This window comes from Bombina bombina, chromosome 1 (genome assembly GCF_027579735.1).
Source record: "Bombina bombina isolate aBomBom1 chromosome 1, aBomBom1.pri, whole genome shotgun sequence".
Lineage (NCBI taxonomy): Eukaryota > Metazoa > Chordata > Amphibia > Anura > Bombinatoridae > Bombina > Bombina bombina.
Window position 1 is genome coordinate 552,724,358 of NC_069499.1, and position 16,865 is coordinate 552,741,222.

Genomic DNA, 16,865 nt, shown 5'->3' on the forward strand with positions numbered 1-16,865 from the left:
CACTATAATAAATTTATTAACCCCTAAACCGCTGCACTCCTGCCTCGCAAACACTATAATAAATTTTATTACCCCCTAATCTGCCCCCCCCAACGTTGCCGCAACCTAACTACAAGTATTAACCCCTAATCTGCCGAACGGACCTCGCCGCCACTATAATAAATGTATTAACCCCTAAACCGCCGCACTACCGCCTCGCAAACACTATAATAAATTTTATTAACCCCTAATCTGCCCCCCAATGTGGCCGCAACCTAACTACACGTATTATCCCCTAATCTGCCGAACGGACATCGCCGCCACTATAATAAATGTATTAACCCCTAAACCACCGCACTCCCGCCTGGCAAACACTATAATAAATTTTATTAACCCCTAATCTGCCCCCCCAACGCCGCCGCAACCTAACTACAAGTATTAACCCCTAATCTGCCGACCGGACATCGCTGCCTCGATAATAAATGTATTAACCCCTAAACCGCCGCACTCCCGCCTCGCAAACACTATAATACATTTTATTAACCCTTAATCTGCCCTCCCTAACATCGCCGCCACCTACCTACAATTATTAACCCCTAATCTCCTGCCCCCAATGTCGTCACTACTATAATAAAATTATTAACCCCTAAACCTAAGTCTAACCCTAACACCCCCCTAAATTAAATATAATTTAAATAAAATGAAATAATATTACTATAGTTAAATAAATTAATCCTTTTTAAAACTAAATACTTACCTGTAAAATAAACCCTAATATAGCTACAATATAACTTATAGTTACATTATAGCTATTTTCGGATTTATATTTATTTTACAGGCAACTTTATATTTATTTTAAATTGGTAAGGTAGTTATTAAATAGTTATTACCTATTTGATAACTACCTAGCTAAAATAAATACAAATTTACCTGTAAAATAAACCCTAACCTAAGTTACAATTACACCTAACACTACACTATCATTAAATTAATTAAATAAATTAATCCTATTTAAAACTAAATACTTACCTGTAAAATAAACCCTAATATAGCTACAATATAGCTAATAGTTACATTGTAGCTATTTTAGGATTTATATTTATTTTACAGGCAACTTTGTATTTATTTTAACTAGGTATAATAGCTATTAAAAAGCTAATAACTATTTAATAGCTACCTAGTTAAAATAATTACAAAATTACCTGTAAAATATATCCTAACCTGTTACAATTAAACCTAACACTACACTATCATTAAATAAATTAACTACAAGTACCTACAAGTAAATACAATTAAATAAACTAAAGTACAAAAAAAAAAATACTAAATTACAAAAAATAAAAAAAAATTACAAGAATTTTAAACTAATTACACCTAATCTAAGCCCCCTAATAAAAATAAAATAAAACAATAATAATAAAAGTCCCTACCCTATTCTACATTACAAAGTATCAGCTCTTTTACCAGCCCTTAAAAGGGCTTTTTGCGGGGCATGTCCCAAAGTAATCAGCTCTTTTGCCTGTAAAAAAAAAATACAACCCCCCCAACATTAAAACCCACCACCCACATACCCCTACTCTAACCCACCCCAACAACCCTTAAATAAACCTAACACTACCCCCCTGAAGATCTTCCTACCTTGAGTCGTCTTCACCCAGCCGGGCCGAAGTCTTCATCCGATGGGGCAGAAGAGGACATCCAGACCGGCAGAAGTCTTCATCCAAGCGGGGCAAGAAGAGGTCTTCCATCCATCAGAAGTCTTCATCCAGGCGGCATCTTCTATCTTCATCCATCCAGAGCGGAGCGGCAGCATTCTGAAGACATCCGATGCGGAGAATCTTCTTCTTTCTTGATCCGATGACTAAATGACGGTACCTTTAAGTGACATCATCCAAGATGGCGTCGTTTGAATTCCGATTGGCTGATAGGATTCTATCAGCCAATCAGAATTAAGGTAGGAAAAATATGATTGGCTGATTCAATCAGCCAATCAGATTGAAGTTCAATCTGATTGGCTGATCCAATCAGCCAATCAGATTGACCTCGCATTATATTGGCTGATCGGAACATATATAAGGGATCAGTATGTAGAATTAAAAATCCTATGGGAAAAGATGATAGAAGGAAGAATTAGATATGTGCATGATCGAAAAATTTGTTTCGTTTCGGATTAATTTGGATTTTCTCGAATTTCGGTTTGGATCGATTTGAATTCGGCAAAATTTGAATGAATTCATTTCGGATTTATTCGGATTCGAATAAATTCGACTAAATTTGGTTCGATTCGGCTCGATTCCGAAATTCGGAATTTCGGTATGTGTTAGGTGGGATATGCTGTGTATTAGACTAGTATTATGTACTGTATATTAGGTGTAACCCATAGCAGAGTGATATAACCTAAAACCTAATATACTGTACAATACTAGTGTAATACACGGCCATTCGAATCTACCGAATAAAGTCAGTAGTTAAGAGCTTTATGGACTAACAACGGAATATGAAGCTCTTAACTACAGTGCTACAAAATACACTAACACCCATAAACTACCTATGAACCCCTAAACCAAGGCCCCCCACATCGCAAACACTATAATAAATTTATTTAACCCCTAATCTGCCGACCGGAAACCGCCGCCACCTACATTATAGCTATGAACCCCTAATCTGCTGTCCTTAACATCGCCGACATTTACATTATAGTTATTACCCCTAATCTGCCCCCCCAATGTCGCCGCAACCTAACTACAAGTATTAACCTCTAATCTGCCGACCGGACCTCGCCGCCACTATAATAAATGTATTAACCCCTAAACCACCGCACTCCCGCCTCGCAAACACTATAATACATTTTATTAACCCCTAATCTGCCCCCCCAACGTCGCTGCAACCTAACTACAAGTATTAAAGCCTAATCTGCCGACCAGACATCGCCGCCACGATAATAAATGAATTAACCCCTAAATCGCCGCAATCCTGCCTCACAAACACTATAATACATTTTATTAACCCTTAATCTGCCCTCCCTAACATCGCCGCCACCTACCTACAATTATTAACCCCTAATCTCCCACCCCCAACGTCACCGCTACTATAATAAAGTTATTAACCCCTAAACCTAAGTCTAACCTTAACCCTAACCCTAACAACCCCCTAAGATAAATATAATTTAAATAAAACAAAATAATATTACTATAATTAAATAAATTAATTCTATTTAAAACTAAATACTTATTTGTAAAATAAACCCTAATATAGCTACAATATAACTAATAGTTACATTATAGCTATTTTAGGATTTATATTTATTTTACAGGCAACTTTGTATTTATTTTAAATTGGTAAGGTAGTTATTAAATAGTTATTAACTATTTAATAACTACCTAGCTAAAATAAATACAAATTTACCTGTAAAATAAACCCTAACCTAAATTACAATTACACCTAACACTACACTTTCATTAAATTAATTAAATAAATTAATCCTATTTAAAACTAAATATTTCCCTGTAAAATAAACCCTAATATAGCTACAATATAACTAATAGTTACATTGTAGCTATTTTAGGATTTATATTTATTTTACTGGAAACTTTGTATTTATTTTAACTAGGTATAATAGCTTTTTAAAAAGCTAATAACTATTTAATAGCTACCTAGTTAACATAATTGCAAAATTACCTGTAAAATATATCCTAACCTGTTACAATTAAACCTAACACTACACTATCATTAAATAAATTAAATAAATTAACTACAAGTACCTACAATTAAATACAATTAAATAAACTAAACTAAAGTGCAAAAAAACCCCCACTAAATTACAAAAAATAAAAAAATTTTACAAGAATTTTAAACTAATTACACCTAATCTAAGCCCCTAATAAAATAAAAAAATAATAAAAGTCCCTACCCTATTCTACATTACAAAGTATCAGCTCTTTTACCAGCCCTTAAAAGGGCTTTTTGCGGGGCATGTCCCAAAGTAATCAGCTCTTTTGCCTGTAAAAAAAAAATACAACCCCCCCAACATTAAAACCCACCACCCACATACCCCTACTCTAACCCACCCAAACCCCCCTTAAATAAACCTAACACTACCCCCCTGAAGATCTTCCTACCTTGAGTTGTCTTCACCCAGCCGGGCCGAAGTCTTCATCCGATGGGACAGAAGAGGACATCCAGACCGGCAGAAGTCTTCATCCAAGCGGGGCAAGAAGAGGTCTTCCATCCATCAGAAGTCTTCATCCAGGCGGCATCTTCTATCTTCATCCATCCGGAGCGGAGCGGCAGCATCCTGAAGACATCCGATGCAGAGAATCCTGTTCTTTCTTGATCCAACAACTAAATGACGGTACCTTTAAGTGACATCATCCAAGATGGCGTCCTTTGAATTCCGATTGGCTGATAGGATTCTATCAGCCAATCAGAATTAAGGTAGGAAAAATCTGATTGGCTGATCCAATCAGCCAATCAGATTGACCTCGCATTATATTGGCTGATCGGAACATATATAAGGGATCAGTATGTAGAATTAAAAATCCTATGGGAAAAGATGATAGAAGGAAGAATTAGATATGTGCATGATCGAAAAATTTGTTTCGTTTCGGATTAATTTGGATTTTCTCGAATTTCGGTTTGGATCGATTTGAATTCGGCAAAATTTGAATGAATTCATTTCGGATTTATTCGGATTCGAATAAATTCGACTAAATTTGGTTCGATTCGGCTCGATTCCGAAATTCGGAATTTCGGTATGTGTTAGGTGGGATATGCTGTGTATTAGACTAGTATTATGTACTGTATATTAGGTGTAACCCATAGCAGAGTGATATAACCTAAAACCTAATATACTGTACAATACTAGTGTAATACACGGCCATTCGAATCTACCGAATAAAGTCAGTAGTTAAGAGCTTTATGGACTAACAACGGAATATGAAGCTCTTAACTACAGTGCTACAAAATACACTAACACCCATAAACTACCTATGAACCCCTAAACCAAGGCCCCCCACATCGCAAACACTATAATAAATTTATTTAACCCCTAATCTGCCGACCGGAAACCGCCGCCACCTACATTATAGCTATGAACCCCTAATCTGCTGTCCTTAACATCGCCGACATTTACATTATAGTTATTACCCCTAATCTGCCCCCCCAATGTCGCCGCAACCTAACTACAAGTATTAACCTCTAATCTGCCGACCGGACCTCGCCGCCACTATAATAAATGTATTAACCCCTAAACCACCGCACTCCCGCCTCGCAAACACTATAATACATTTTATTAACCCCTAATCTGCCCCCCCAACGTCGCTGCAACCTAACTACAAGTATTAAAGCCTAATCTGCCGACCAGACATCGCCGCCACGATAATAAATGAATTAACCCCTAAATCGCCGCAATCCTGCCTCACAAACACTATAATACATTTTATTAACCCTTAATCTGCCCTCCCTAACATCGCCGCCACCTACCTACAATTATTAACCCCTAATCTCCCACCCCCAACGTCACCGCTACTATAATAAAGTTATTAACCCCTAAACCTAAGTCTAACCTTAACCCTAACCCTAACAACCCCCTAAGATAAATATAATTTAAATAAAACAAAATAATATTACTATAATTAAATAAATTAATTCTATTTAAAACTAAATACTTATTTGTAAAATAAACCCTAATATAGCTACAATATAACTAATAGTTACATTATAGCTATTTTAGGATTTATATTTATTTTACAGGCAACTTTGTATTTATTTTAAATTGGTAAGGTAGTTATTAAATAGTTATTAACTATTTAATAACTACCTAGCTAAAATAAATACAAATTTACCTGTAAAATAAACCCTAACCTAAATTACAATTACACCTAACACTACACTTTCATTAAATTAATTAAATAAATTAATCCTATTTAAAACTAAATATTTCCCTGTAAAATAAACCCTAATATAGCTACAATATAACTAATAGTTACATTGTAGCTATTTTAGGATTTATATTTATTTTACTGGAAACTTTGTATTTATTTTAACTAGGTATAATAGCTTTTTAAAAAGCTAATAACTATTTAATAGCTACCTAGTTAACATAATTGCAAAATTACCTGTAAAATATATCCTAACCTGTTACAATTAAACCTAACACTACACTATCATTAAATAAATTAAATAAATTAACTACAAGTACCTACAATTAAATACAATTAAATAAACTAAACTAAAGTGCAAAAAAACCCCCACTAAATTACAAAAAATAAAAAAAATTTACAAGAATTTTAAACTAATTACACCTAATCTAAGCCCCTAATAAAATAAAAAAAATAATAAAAGTCCCTACCCTATTCTACATTACAAAGTATCAGCTCTTTTACCAGCCCTTAAAAGGGCTTTTTGCGGGGCATGTCCCAAAGTAATCAGCTCTTTTGCCTGTAAAAAAAAAATACAACCCCCCCAACATTAAAACCCACCACCCACATACCCCTACTCTAACCCACCCAAACCCCCCTTAAATAAACCTAACACTACCCCCCTGAAGATCTTCCTACCTTGAGTTGTCTTCACCCAGCCGGGCCGAAGTCTTCATCCGATGGGACAGAAGAGGACATCCAGACCGGCAGAAGTCTTCATCCAAGCGGGGCAAGAAGAGGTCTTCCATCCATCAGAAGTCTTCATCCAGGCGGCATCTTCTATCTTCATCCATCCGGAGCGGAGCGGCAGCATCCTGAAGACATCCGATGCAGAGAATCCTCTTCTTTCTTGATCCAACAACTAAATGACGGTACCTTTAAGTGACATCATCCAAGATGGCGTCCTTTGAATTCCGATTGGCTGATAGGATTCTATCAGCCAATCAGAATTAAGGTAGGAAAAATCTGATTGGCTGATTCAATCAGCCAATCAGATTGAAGTTCAATCCGATTGGCTGATCCAATCAGCCAATCTGATTGACCTCGAATTCTATTGGCTGATCGGAACATATATAAGGGATCAGTATATAGAGTTAAAAATCCTATGGGAAAAGATGATAGAAGGAAGAATTAGATATGTGCATGATCGAAAAATTTGTTTCGTTTCGGTTCGGATTGATTCGGATTTTCTCGAATTTCGGTTTGGATCGATTTGAATTTGGCAAAATTTGAATGAATTCGTTTCGGATTTATTCGGATTCGAATAAATTCGGCTGAATTCGGTTCGATTCGGTTTGGTTCCGAAATTCGGAATTTCGGTATGTGTTAGGTGGGATATGCTGTGTATTAGACTAGTATTATGTACTGTATATTAGGTGTAACCCATAGCAGAGTGATATAACCTAAAACCTAATATACTGTACAATACTAGTGTTATACACGGCCATCCAAATCTACCGAATAAAGTCAGTAGTTAAGAGCTTTATGGGCTAACACCGGAATATAAAGCTCTTAACTACAGTGCTACAAAATACACTAACACCCATAAACTACCTATGAACCCCTAAACCAAGGCCCCCCACATCGCAAACACTATAATAAAATTATTTAACCCCTAATCTGCCGACCGGACACTGCCGCCACCTACATTATAGCTATGAACCCCTAATCTGCTGTCCCTAACATCGCCGACACCTACATTATAGTTATTAACCCCTAATCTGTCCCCCCCCAACGTCGCTGCAACCTAACTACAAGTATTAACCCCTAATCTGCTGACCAGACATCGCCGCCACTATAATAAATGTATTAACCCCTAAACCGCCGCACTACCGCCTCGCAAACACTATAATAAATTTTATTAACCCCTAATCTGCCCCCCCCAATGTCGCCGCAACCTAACTACAAGTATTAACCCCTAATCTGCTGACCGGACCTCGCTGCCACTATAATAAATGTATTAACCCCTAAACCGCCGCACTCCCACCTCGCAAACACTATAATAAATTGTATTAACCCCTAATCTGCCCCTGCAACGTCGCAGCAACCTAACTACAAGTATTAACCCCTAATCTGCCGACCGGACCTCGCCACCACTATAATAAATGTATTAACCCCTAAAACGCCGCACTCCCGCCTCGCAAACACTATAACAAATTTTATTAACCCCTAATCTGCCCCCCACCCAATGTCGCCGCAACCTAACTACAAGTATTAACCCCTAATCTGCCGACCGGACCTCGCTGCCACTATAATAAATGTATTAACCCCTAAACCGCCGCACTCCCACCTCGCAAACACTATAATAAATTGTATTAACCCCTAATCTGCCCCTGCAACATCGCCGCAACCTAACTACAAGTATTAACCCCTAATCTGCCGACCGGACCTCGCCACCACTATAATAAATGTATTAACCCCTAAAACGCCGCACTCCCGCCTCGCAAACACTATAATAAATTTTATTAACCCCTAATCTGCCCCCCCAACGTCGCCGCAACCTAACTACAAGTATTAATGCCTAATCTGCTGACCGGACATCGCCGCCACGATAATAAATGTATTAACCCCTAACCGCTGCACTCCCGCCTTGCAAACTCTATAATACATTTTATTAACCCTTAATCTGGGGTTAAGATTTAGGTTTAGGGGTTAATAACTTTATTATAGTAGCGGCGACATTGGGGGCGGGAGATTAGGGGTTAATAATTGTAGGTAGGTGGTGGCGATGTCAGGGAGGGCAGATTAGGGGTTAATACAATTTATTATAGTGTTTGCGAGACAGGAGTGCGGCGGTTTAGGGGTTAATACATTTATTATCATGGCGGCGATGTCCGGTCGGCAGATTAGGGGTTAATACTTGTAGCTAGGTTGCGGCGACATTGGTCAGGCAGATTAGGGGTTAATGAAATTTATTATAGTGTTTGCAAGGCGGGAGTGCGGCGGTTTAGGGGTTAATACATTTATTATAGTGGCGGCGATGTCTGTTCGGCAGATTAGGAGTTAATACTTGTAGTTAGGTTGCGGCGACGTTGGGGGGGCAGATTAGGGGTTAATAAATATAATATAGGTGTCGGCGATGTTAGGGACAGCAGATTAGGGGTTCATAGCTATAATGTAGGTGGCAGCGGTGTCTGGTCGGCAGATTAGGGGTTAATGCTTGTAGTTAGGTTGCAGCGACGTTGGGGGGGTGCAGATTAGGGGTTAATAAAATTTATTATAGTGTTTGCGATGCGGGAGTGCGGCGGATTAGGGGTTAATACATTTATCATAGTTGCGGCGAGGTCCGGTCGGCAGATTAGGGGTTAATACTTGTAGTTAGGTTGCGGCGACGTGGGGGGGGGCAGATTAGGGGTTAATAAGTATAATGCAGGTGTCGGCAACGTTGGGGGCAGCAGATTAGGGGTTCATAGGGATAATGTAGGTGGCGGCGGTGTCCGGAGCGGCAGATTAGGGGTTAATAGTATAATGCAGGTTTCAGCGATAGTGGGGGTGGCAGATTAGGTGTTAATAAGTGTTAGATTAGGGGTGTTTAGACTCGGGTTCATGTTAGGGTGTTAGGTGTAGACTTACTGTTTCCCCATAGGAAACAATGGGGCTGCGTTAAGAAGAGCTGAACGCTGCTTTTTTGCAGGTGTTAGTTTTTTTTCCAGCCGAAACTGCCCCATAGTTTCCTATGGGGGAATGCCAAATTTACCGAGCTAATTCGAATTTATTCGGTAGATTCGGCAGCTAATTCGGATTAATTCGGTAGATTCAGCAGTATTTTAATTCGGAAATTCGAATCCATCCGAATATCCGAATTTACCGAATTTTCCGAATCAATCCGAAACTAATCGCACATGTCTAGGAAGAATACCCCAGAACTAGACATGTGCGATTCGTTTTGGATTGATTCGGAAATTCTGAAAATTTGGTAAATTCGGAGATTCAGATCGATTCGAATTTCCGAATTAAAATACTGCCGAATCTACTAAATGAATCTGAATTAGCTGCCGAATCTACCGAATAAATCCAAATTAGCTCGGTAAATTCGGCATTCCCCCATAGGAAACAATGGGGAAGTTTGGGCTGAAAAAAAAAACTAACACCTGCAAAAAAGCAGCGTTCAGCTCTTCTTAACGCAGCCCCATTGTTTCCTATGGGGAAACACTAAGTCTACACCTAACACCCTAACATGAACCCCGAGTCTAAACACCCCTAATCTAACACGTATTAACCCCTAATCTGCCGCCCCCGCACATCGCTGACACCTGCATTATAATATTAACCCCTAATCTGCCGCTCCGGACACCGCCGCCACCTACATTATCCCTATGAACCCCTAATCTGCTGCCCCCAACATCGCTGACACCTACATTATACTTATTAACCCCTAATCTGCCCCCCAACGTCGCAGCAACCTAACTACAAGTATTAACCCCTAATCTGCCGACCGGACCTCGCCGCCACTATAATAAATGTATTAACCCCTAAACTGCCGCACTCCTGCCTCGCAAACACTATAATACATTTTATTAACCCCTAATCTGCCCCCCCCAACGTCGCCGCAACCTAACAACAAGCATTAACCCCTAATCTGCCGACCGGACACTGCCGCCACCTACATTATAGCTATGAACCCCTAATCTGGTGTCCCTAACATCGCCAACACCTATATTATATTTATTAACCCCTAATCTGCCCCCCCCCCATGTCGCTGCAACCTAACTACAAGTATTAATCCCTAATCTGCCAACCGGACATCGCCGTCACTATAATAAATCTATTAACCCCAAACCGCCGCACTCCTGCTTCGCAAACACTATAATAAATTTCATTAACTCCTAATCTGCCCCCCCAACGTCGCCGCAACCTAACTACAAGTATTAACCGCTAATCTGCCGACCGGACATCACCACGATAATAAATGTATTAACCCCTAATCCGCCGCACTCCCGCCTTGCAAACACTATAATAAATTGTATTAACCCCTAATCTGCCTTCCCTAACATCGGCGCCACCTACCTACAATTATTAACCCCTAATCTCCCGCCCCCAACGTCGCCGCTACTATAATAAAGTTATTGACCTCTAAACCTAAGTCTAACCCTAACACCCCCCTAAATTAAATATAATTTAAATAAAACAATATAAATGTACTATAATTAAATAAATTAATCCTATTTAAAACTATTTTATATTTATATTTATTTTACAGGCAACTTTGTATTTATTTTAACTAGGTACAATAGTTATTAAATCATTATTAACTATTTAATAACTACCTAGCTAAAATAAATACAAATTTACCTGTAAAATAAATCCTAACCTAAGTTACAATTACACCTAACACTACACTATCATTAAATTAATTAAAAAAATTAATCCTATTTAAAACTAAATACTTACCTGTAAAATAAACCCTAATATAGCTACAATATAACTAATAGTTACATTGTATCTATTTTAGGATTTATATTTATTTTACAGGCAACTTTGTATTTTTTTTAACTAGGTACAATAGCTATTAAATAGTTAATAGCTACCTAGTTAAAATAATTACAAAATTACCTGTAAAATAAATCCTAACCTAAGTTACAATTAAACCTAACACTACACTATCATTAAATAAATTAACTACAAGTACCTACAAGTAAATACAATTAAATAAACTAAACTAAAGTACAAAAAAAACAAACACTAAATTACAAATAATAAAAAAATATTGCAAGAATTTTAAACTAATTACACCTAATCTAAGCCCCCTAATAAAAAAAATAAAAAAAAATAATAAAAGTCCCTACCGTATTCTACATTACAAAGTATCAGCTCTTTTACCAGCCTTTAAAAAGGCTTTTTGCGGGGCATGCCCCAAAGTAATCAGCTCTTTTTCCTGTAAAAAAAAATACAACCCCCCAACATTAAAACCCACCACTCACATACCCCTACTCTAACCCACCCAAACCCCTCTTAAATAAACCTAACACTACCCCATGTAGATCTCCCTACCTTGAGTCATCTTCACCCAGTCGGGCTGAAGTCTTCATCTGATGGGGCAGAAGAGGACATCCAGACTGGCAGAAGTCTTCATCCAAGCGGGGCAAGAAGAGGTTTTCCATCCATCAGAAGTCTTCATCCAGGCGGCATCTTCTATCTTCATCCATCCGGAGCGGAGCAGCAGCATCCTGAAGACATCCGACGCGAATCATCCTCTTCTTTCTTGATCCGACGACTAAATGACGGTACCTTTAAGTGACATCATCCAAGATGGCGTCTCTTGAATTCCGATTGGCTGAAAGGATTCTATCAGCCAATCAGAATTAAGGTAGGAAAAATCTGATTGGCTGATTCAATCAGTCTTGATAAAGGCCCAGATAGGGCCGAAACGCATAGACCTGCACTGGTAAGCTTTATTTCAGTTGGAGGATTTATTTGTCAATATTCTACACATTGTGTTATATCTTTTTTTCCCACAGGTTTTTTTCTTCACATTATCTTTGTTTTTTCCCTTTTTTTCACCTTGGCCTAGCTCCTGTTGGTATTAACAACATTAAGGGGCAATTACCATTATCACAATTGGACACATCCAATAACATTGGCTCATACTATTAATTCTTGGACCTCACATTCTTACACCTTATTAACTCACAGGATTGACACCACTACATCACCTTTGGACACATTTTTTTGGGTCCTTTTTTTTTGGGATTCTTTTGGAACACTTTTGAAGTCATCATTTGATATATTTTCCACACCAAGACTTTCTACCACTGATTTTTTGTAATCTGATTTTTTAGCATTTGCACGCACTTAAACCCACTGATCTGTCCGTGTTGGTTTGGATTTATTTTTGGATTTATTTTTGGATTTATTTTGGAATTTTTGTATTTTATATACTGTTGCAGGTTTTTATCATTCAGTTTTGTCTTTATGCATTTTTATGTCATTTTATGCGTGGATCCATGCTGTTTGTAATTATGTATTAATATCATTTTAACATTGTTTATTATATGTATTAAACATCATTGTCATAATTTTACCTTAGCCTCCGTTTGTCTGGTGCCTGGGCACATTTTTTTACATTTGGCTTAGATTAGGTGTAATTAGTTTAAAATTCTTGTAATATTTTTTTATTTTTTGTAATTTAGTGGTTTTTTTTGTACTTTAGTTTAGTTTATTTAATTTTATTTAATTGTAGGTACTTGTAGTTAATTTATTTAATGATAGTGTAGTGTTAGGTTTACATTTTAAATAAATACAAAGTTGCCTGTAAAATAAATATAAATCCTAATATAGCTACAATGTAACTATTAGTTATATTGTAGCTATATTAGGGTTTATTTTACAGGTAAGTATTTAGTTTTAAATAGGATTAATTTATTTAATTAATTTAATGATAGTGTAGTGTTAGGTGTAATTGTAACTTAGGTTAGGGTTTATTTTACAGGTAAATTTGTATTTATTTTAGCTAGGTAGTTATTAAATAGTTAATAACTATTTAATAACTACCTTACCAATTTAAAATAAATACAAAGTTGCCTGTAAAATAAATATAAATCCTAAAATAGCTATAATGTAACTATTAGTTATATTGTAGCTATATTAGGGTTTATTTTACAGGTAAGTATTTAGTTTTAAATTGGATTAATTTATTTAATTATAGTAATATTATTTTGTTTTATTTAAATTATATTTATCTTAGGGGGTTGTTAGGGTTAGGGTTAGACTTAGGTTTAGGGGTTAATAACTTGATTATAGCAGCAGCGACGTTGGGGGCTGGAGATTAGGGGTTAATAATTGTAGGTAGGTGGCGGCGATGTTAGGAAAGGCAGATTAAGGGTTAATAAAATGTATTATAGTGTTTGCAAGGTGGGAGTGTGGTAGTTTAGGGGTTAATACATTTATTATCGTGGCGGCGATGTCCAGTCGGCAGATTAGGGCTTAATACTTGTAGTTAGGTTGCAGCGATGTTGGGGGGGGGCAGATTAGGGGTTATTAAAATTTATTATAGTGTTTGCAAGGCGGTAGTGCGGCAGTTTAGGAGTTAATACATTTATTATAGTGGCGGCGATGTCCGGTCGGCAGATTAGGGGTTAATACTTGTAGTTAGGTTGCAACGACATTGGGAGGCAGATTAGGGGTTAATAACTATAATGTAGGTGTCGGCAATGTTAGAGACAGCAGGTTAGGGGTTCATAGCTATAATGTAGGTGGCAGCGGTGTCCGGTCGGCAGATTAGGGGGTTAAATAATTTTATTATAGTGTTTGCGATGTGGGGGGGCCTCGGTTTAGGGGTTCATAGGTAGTTTATGGGCGTTAGTGTACTTTGTAGCACTGTAGTTAAGAGCTTTATATTCCGGCGTTAGCCCATAAAGCTCTTAACTACTGACTTTATTCGATAGATTCGGATGGCCGTGCATTACACTAGTATTGTACAGTATATTAAGTTTTAGGTTATATCACTCTGCTATGGGTTACACCTAATATTCAGTGCATAATACTAGTCTAATACACAGCATATCCCACCTAACACATACCGAAATTCCGAATTTCGGAACCGAACCGAATCGAACCGAATTCAGCCAAATTTATTTGAATCCGAATAAATCCGAAACTAATTCATTCAAATTTTGCCGAATTCGAATCGATCCGAACTGAAATTCGAGAAAATACGAATCAATATGAACCGAAACAAATTTTTCGATCATGCACATATCTACCCAGAACCATGCAAATTGAATTGGGAATAAGAATGAGTAGGAATTCTGAATTATTTTTTGTAAGATTTTTTTGTTTTCTTTTCTTATTTGTATGAGTTCGAGTAGACTTTACAAAAGGGGAATTTTGATTTATATGCATACGGAATACCTATATGGTGGATAAGATTGGCTCTGTTTTATTTGTAATCCTAAATAAAGAAAAAATAAATAAATAAATAAATAAAAAAACATTTTCTGTGTGGAGAACATAGGAATGTAATGTATTCCTAACGCACCTTCAGGTATAGCACAATTGATCTAGTGCATTGTTAGATTAGTTTGCGAGCAGTGACTAATAGTTTTTATTGCCAATCCCCCCAATAGAAATCTATGAGGAGACAAAGTTAGCTTGGTTGTGATATCCAAAGTCTGTACCTGGATTAATTAATTAAGTACTTGCCTTTTAATAGTGCTGTGAATTTTCAAGTTTTGATTATATGGATGATCTATGTACCATGTTTGACTTTTTAAGTCATAGAGGTAGATAAATAATTTCATAAAAACAAAGCTAGGCTACTACACAACTTACCTACAAAATATAATCAAATCAATATTATTGAAGAAATTTAAGATAACTTAAAGAGAACTGGTTAAATTGCTTGGTGGTAAATGTGCAAGCATTAAGATTTTTGTAAGAGATTGATCCATATAACAAAAAAGCAATACTATTGCCCTTCTCTAACTTAAGAACATAGCATACAAACACCATAGTTGATAAACTGACCTATTGATTGCTCCACTATGGCCTGTAAAATACAATTAAACCTGTAAAATTAGTAGTATAGTTTTATTGTGCTAAGGAGATATCTCCTATATATGATATTGCGTTTGTTAACATGGCCACTCTGAAACATCAACATTATGTAACTTACTTGTGTGCTGCTACAGCTGAGGCACATGCAAATATAGCAGGTTTAGTAATCTTTCCTCCAAAGGCCCCTCCAACTCTCTTCACATGAGACACAATCCTATTAGAGGGTACACCAAGTGTTTTGGCTACTGCAAGCTGTAAGAAGAGCCACAGTTATGTTATCTACTTGTATTATTTAGTTAATATAAGTCAATATTAGTCAATATGATATCTTATTAATGGTTGTCAGTGTTGAATCATATTTCTCTATTGTGTGTTCTACATTTTATGTAGGGTTTGAAATACAAAACCTGTGCAGTTGTAGGATCTTGAGTTGATATATACATATCTAGCTCATCTTCTCCTCTTGGCACAATCAGCATAGAGTTGGTTTCCATGTAGAACTGCTCTTGTCCACCAACGTGCATTTCTCCTAAATAAAAGAAGAGCTCCTTACAGTGTATAGTAGTACACCTTCCTGTTATCTAATAACCTGTTTACAAGCAAATGCTCCAAATATTTGTATCATTAATATTATCCTATTTTCAAATGTTCACCCCAATATGCCATTTCCCATCACACATGTATGATTTGTCAACAACCAGAAAGTGCTGTTTTTATTTCAGTCATACTGAGAACAAAACACATATAGGGCTAGATTACAAGTGGTGTGCTAAAGTTAGAGTGTGAGATTTAACTTTGTATTTCAAGTTGAAATGAAACATGACCACACAAGCACAAAATAAATTTGCGCTGGCCGAGTTAGAATGACTGAATACCTTGCGTAAAATGTTAGGGCTAAAAAAAATTGGATTAAATACAACAAAAATGCATTTAAAAATAACAGTTAAACTTATTTACACACTATTTAATAAAAATGAATCATATAATTATTAAAAAAGGTATATGGTATATAACAAGGTGTTTGAATGGAAAGAGTTATAATGTATATATACATTCATATACATGTGCATGTATGTATATATGCATGTGTATATGTGTATACATGTGTACATACATATATACACATATAAACATATTTCACATGCATACACATATATGTATACTTTGTAGAATTTTCCATTCAAATACCTGAAAACAAGAAAAAACATTTATATTGAATTTAAATATTTAATAAGGTGTTTTAATTTGTATGTATTATAAATATTTAACATTCCAACATAGGGGAAAATGCTCTATGTATTTTTAAGTGGTCATTTTGCAAGAAAACAAGTACAGGCGTACCTCAGAGATAATGCGGAATGTATCCAGACCACCGCAATAAAGTGAATATAGAAATAAAGTGAGTCACACAATTGTTTTGTTTCCCAATGCATATAAAATATATATTTACACTACTCTGTAGTATATTAAGTG

At 36.5% G+C, this 16,865-nt stretch overlaps 1 protein-coding gene across 1 annotated transcript in view; it reads right to left on the reverse strand.

The window, feature by feature from the left end:
• LOC128645612 (aldehyde oxidase 1-like) overlaps window positions 1–16,865 on the reverse strand; it is a 365,796-nt gene that overhangs the window by 149,968 nt on the left and 198,963 nt on the right. The window contains exons 21-22 of the mRNA XM_053698719.1: window positions 15,800–15,921; window positions 15,511–15,644 (exon numbers count right to left, since the gene is read on the reverse strand). Of these exons, the coding sequence (XP_053554694.1) occupies window positions 15,511–15,644; window positions 15,800–15,921 (256 nt within the window). The remainder of the gene's footprint in view (window positions 1–15,510; window positions 15,645–15,799; window positions 15,922–16,865) is intronic.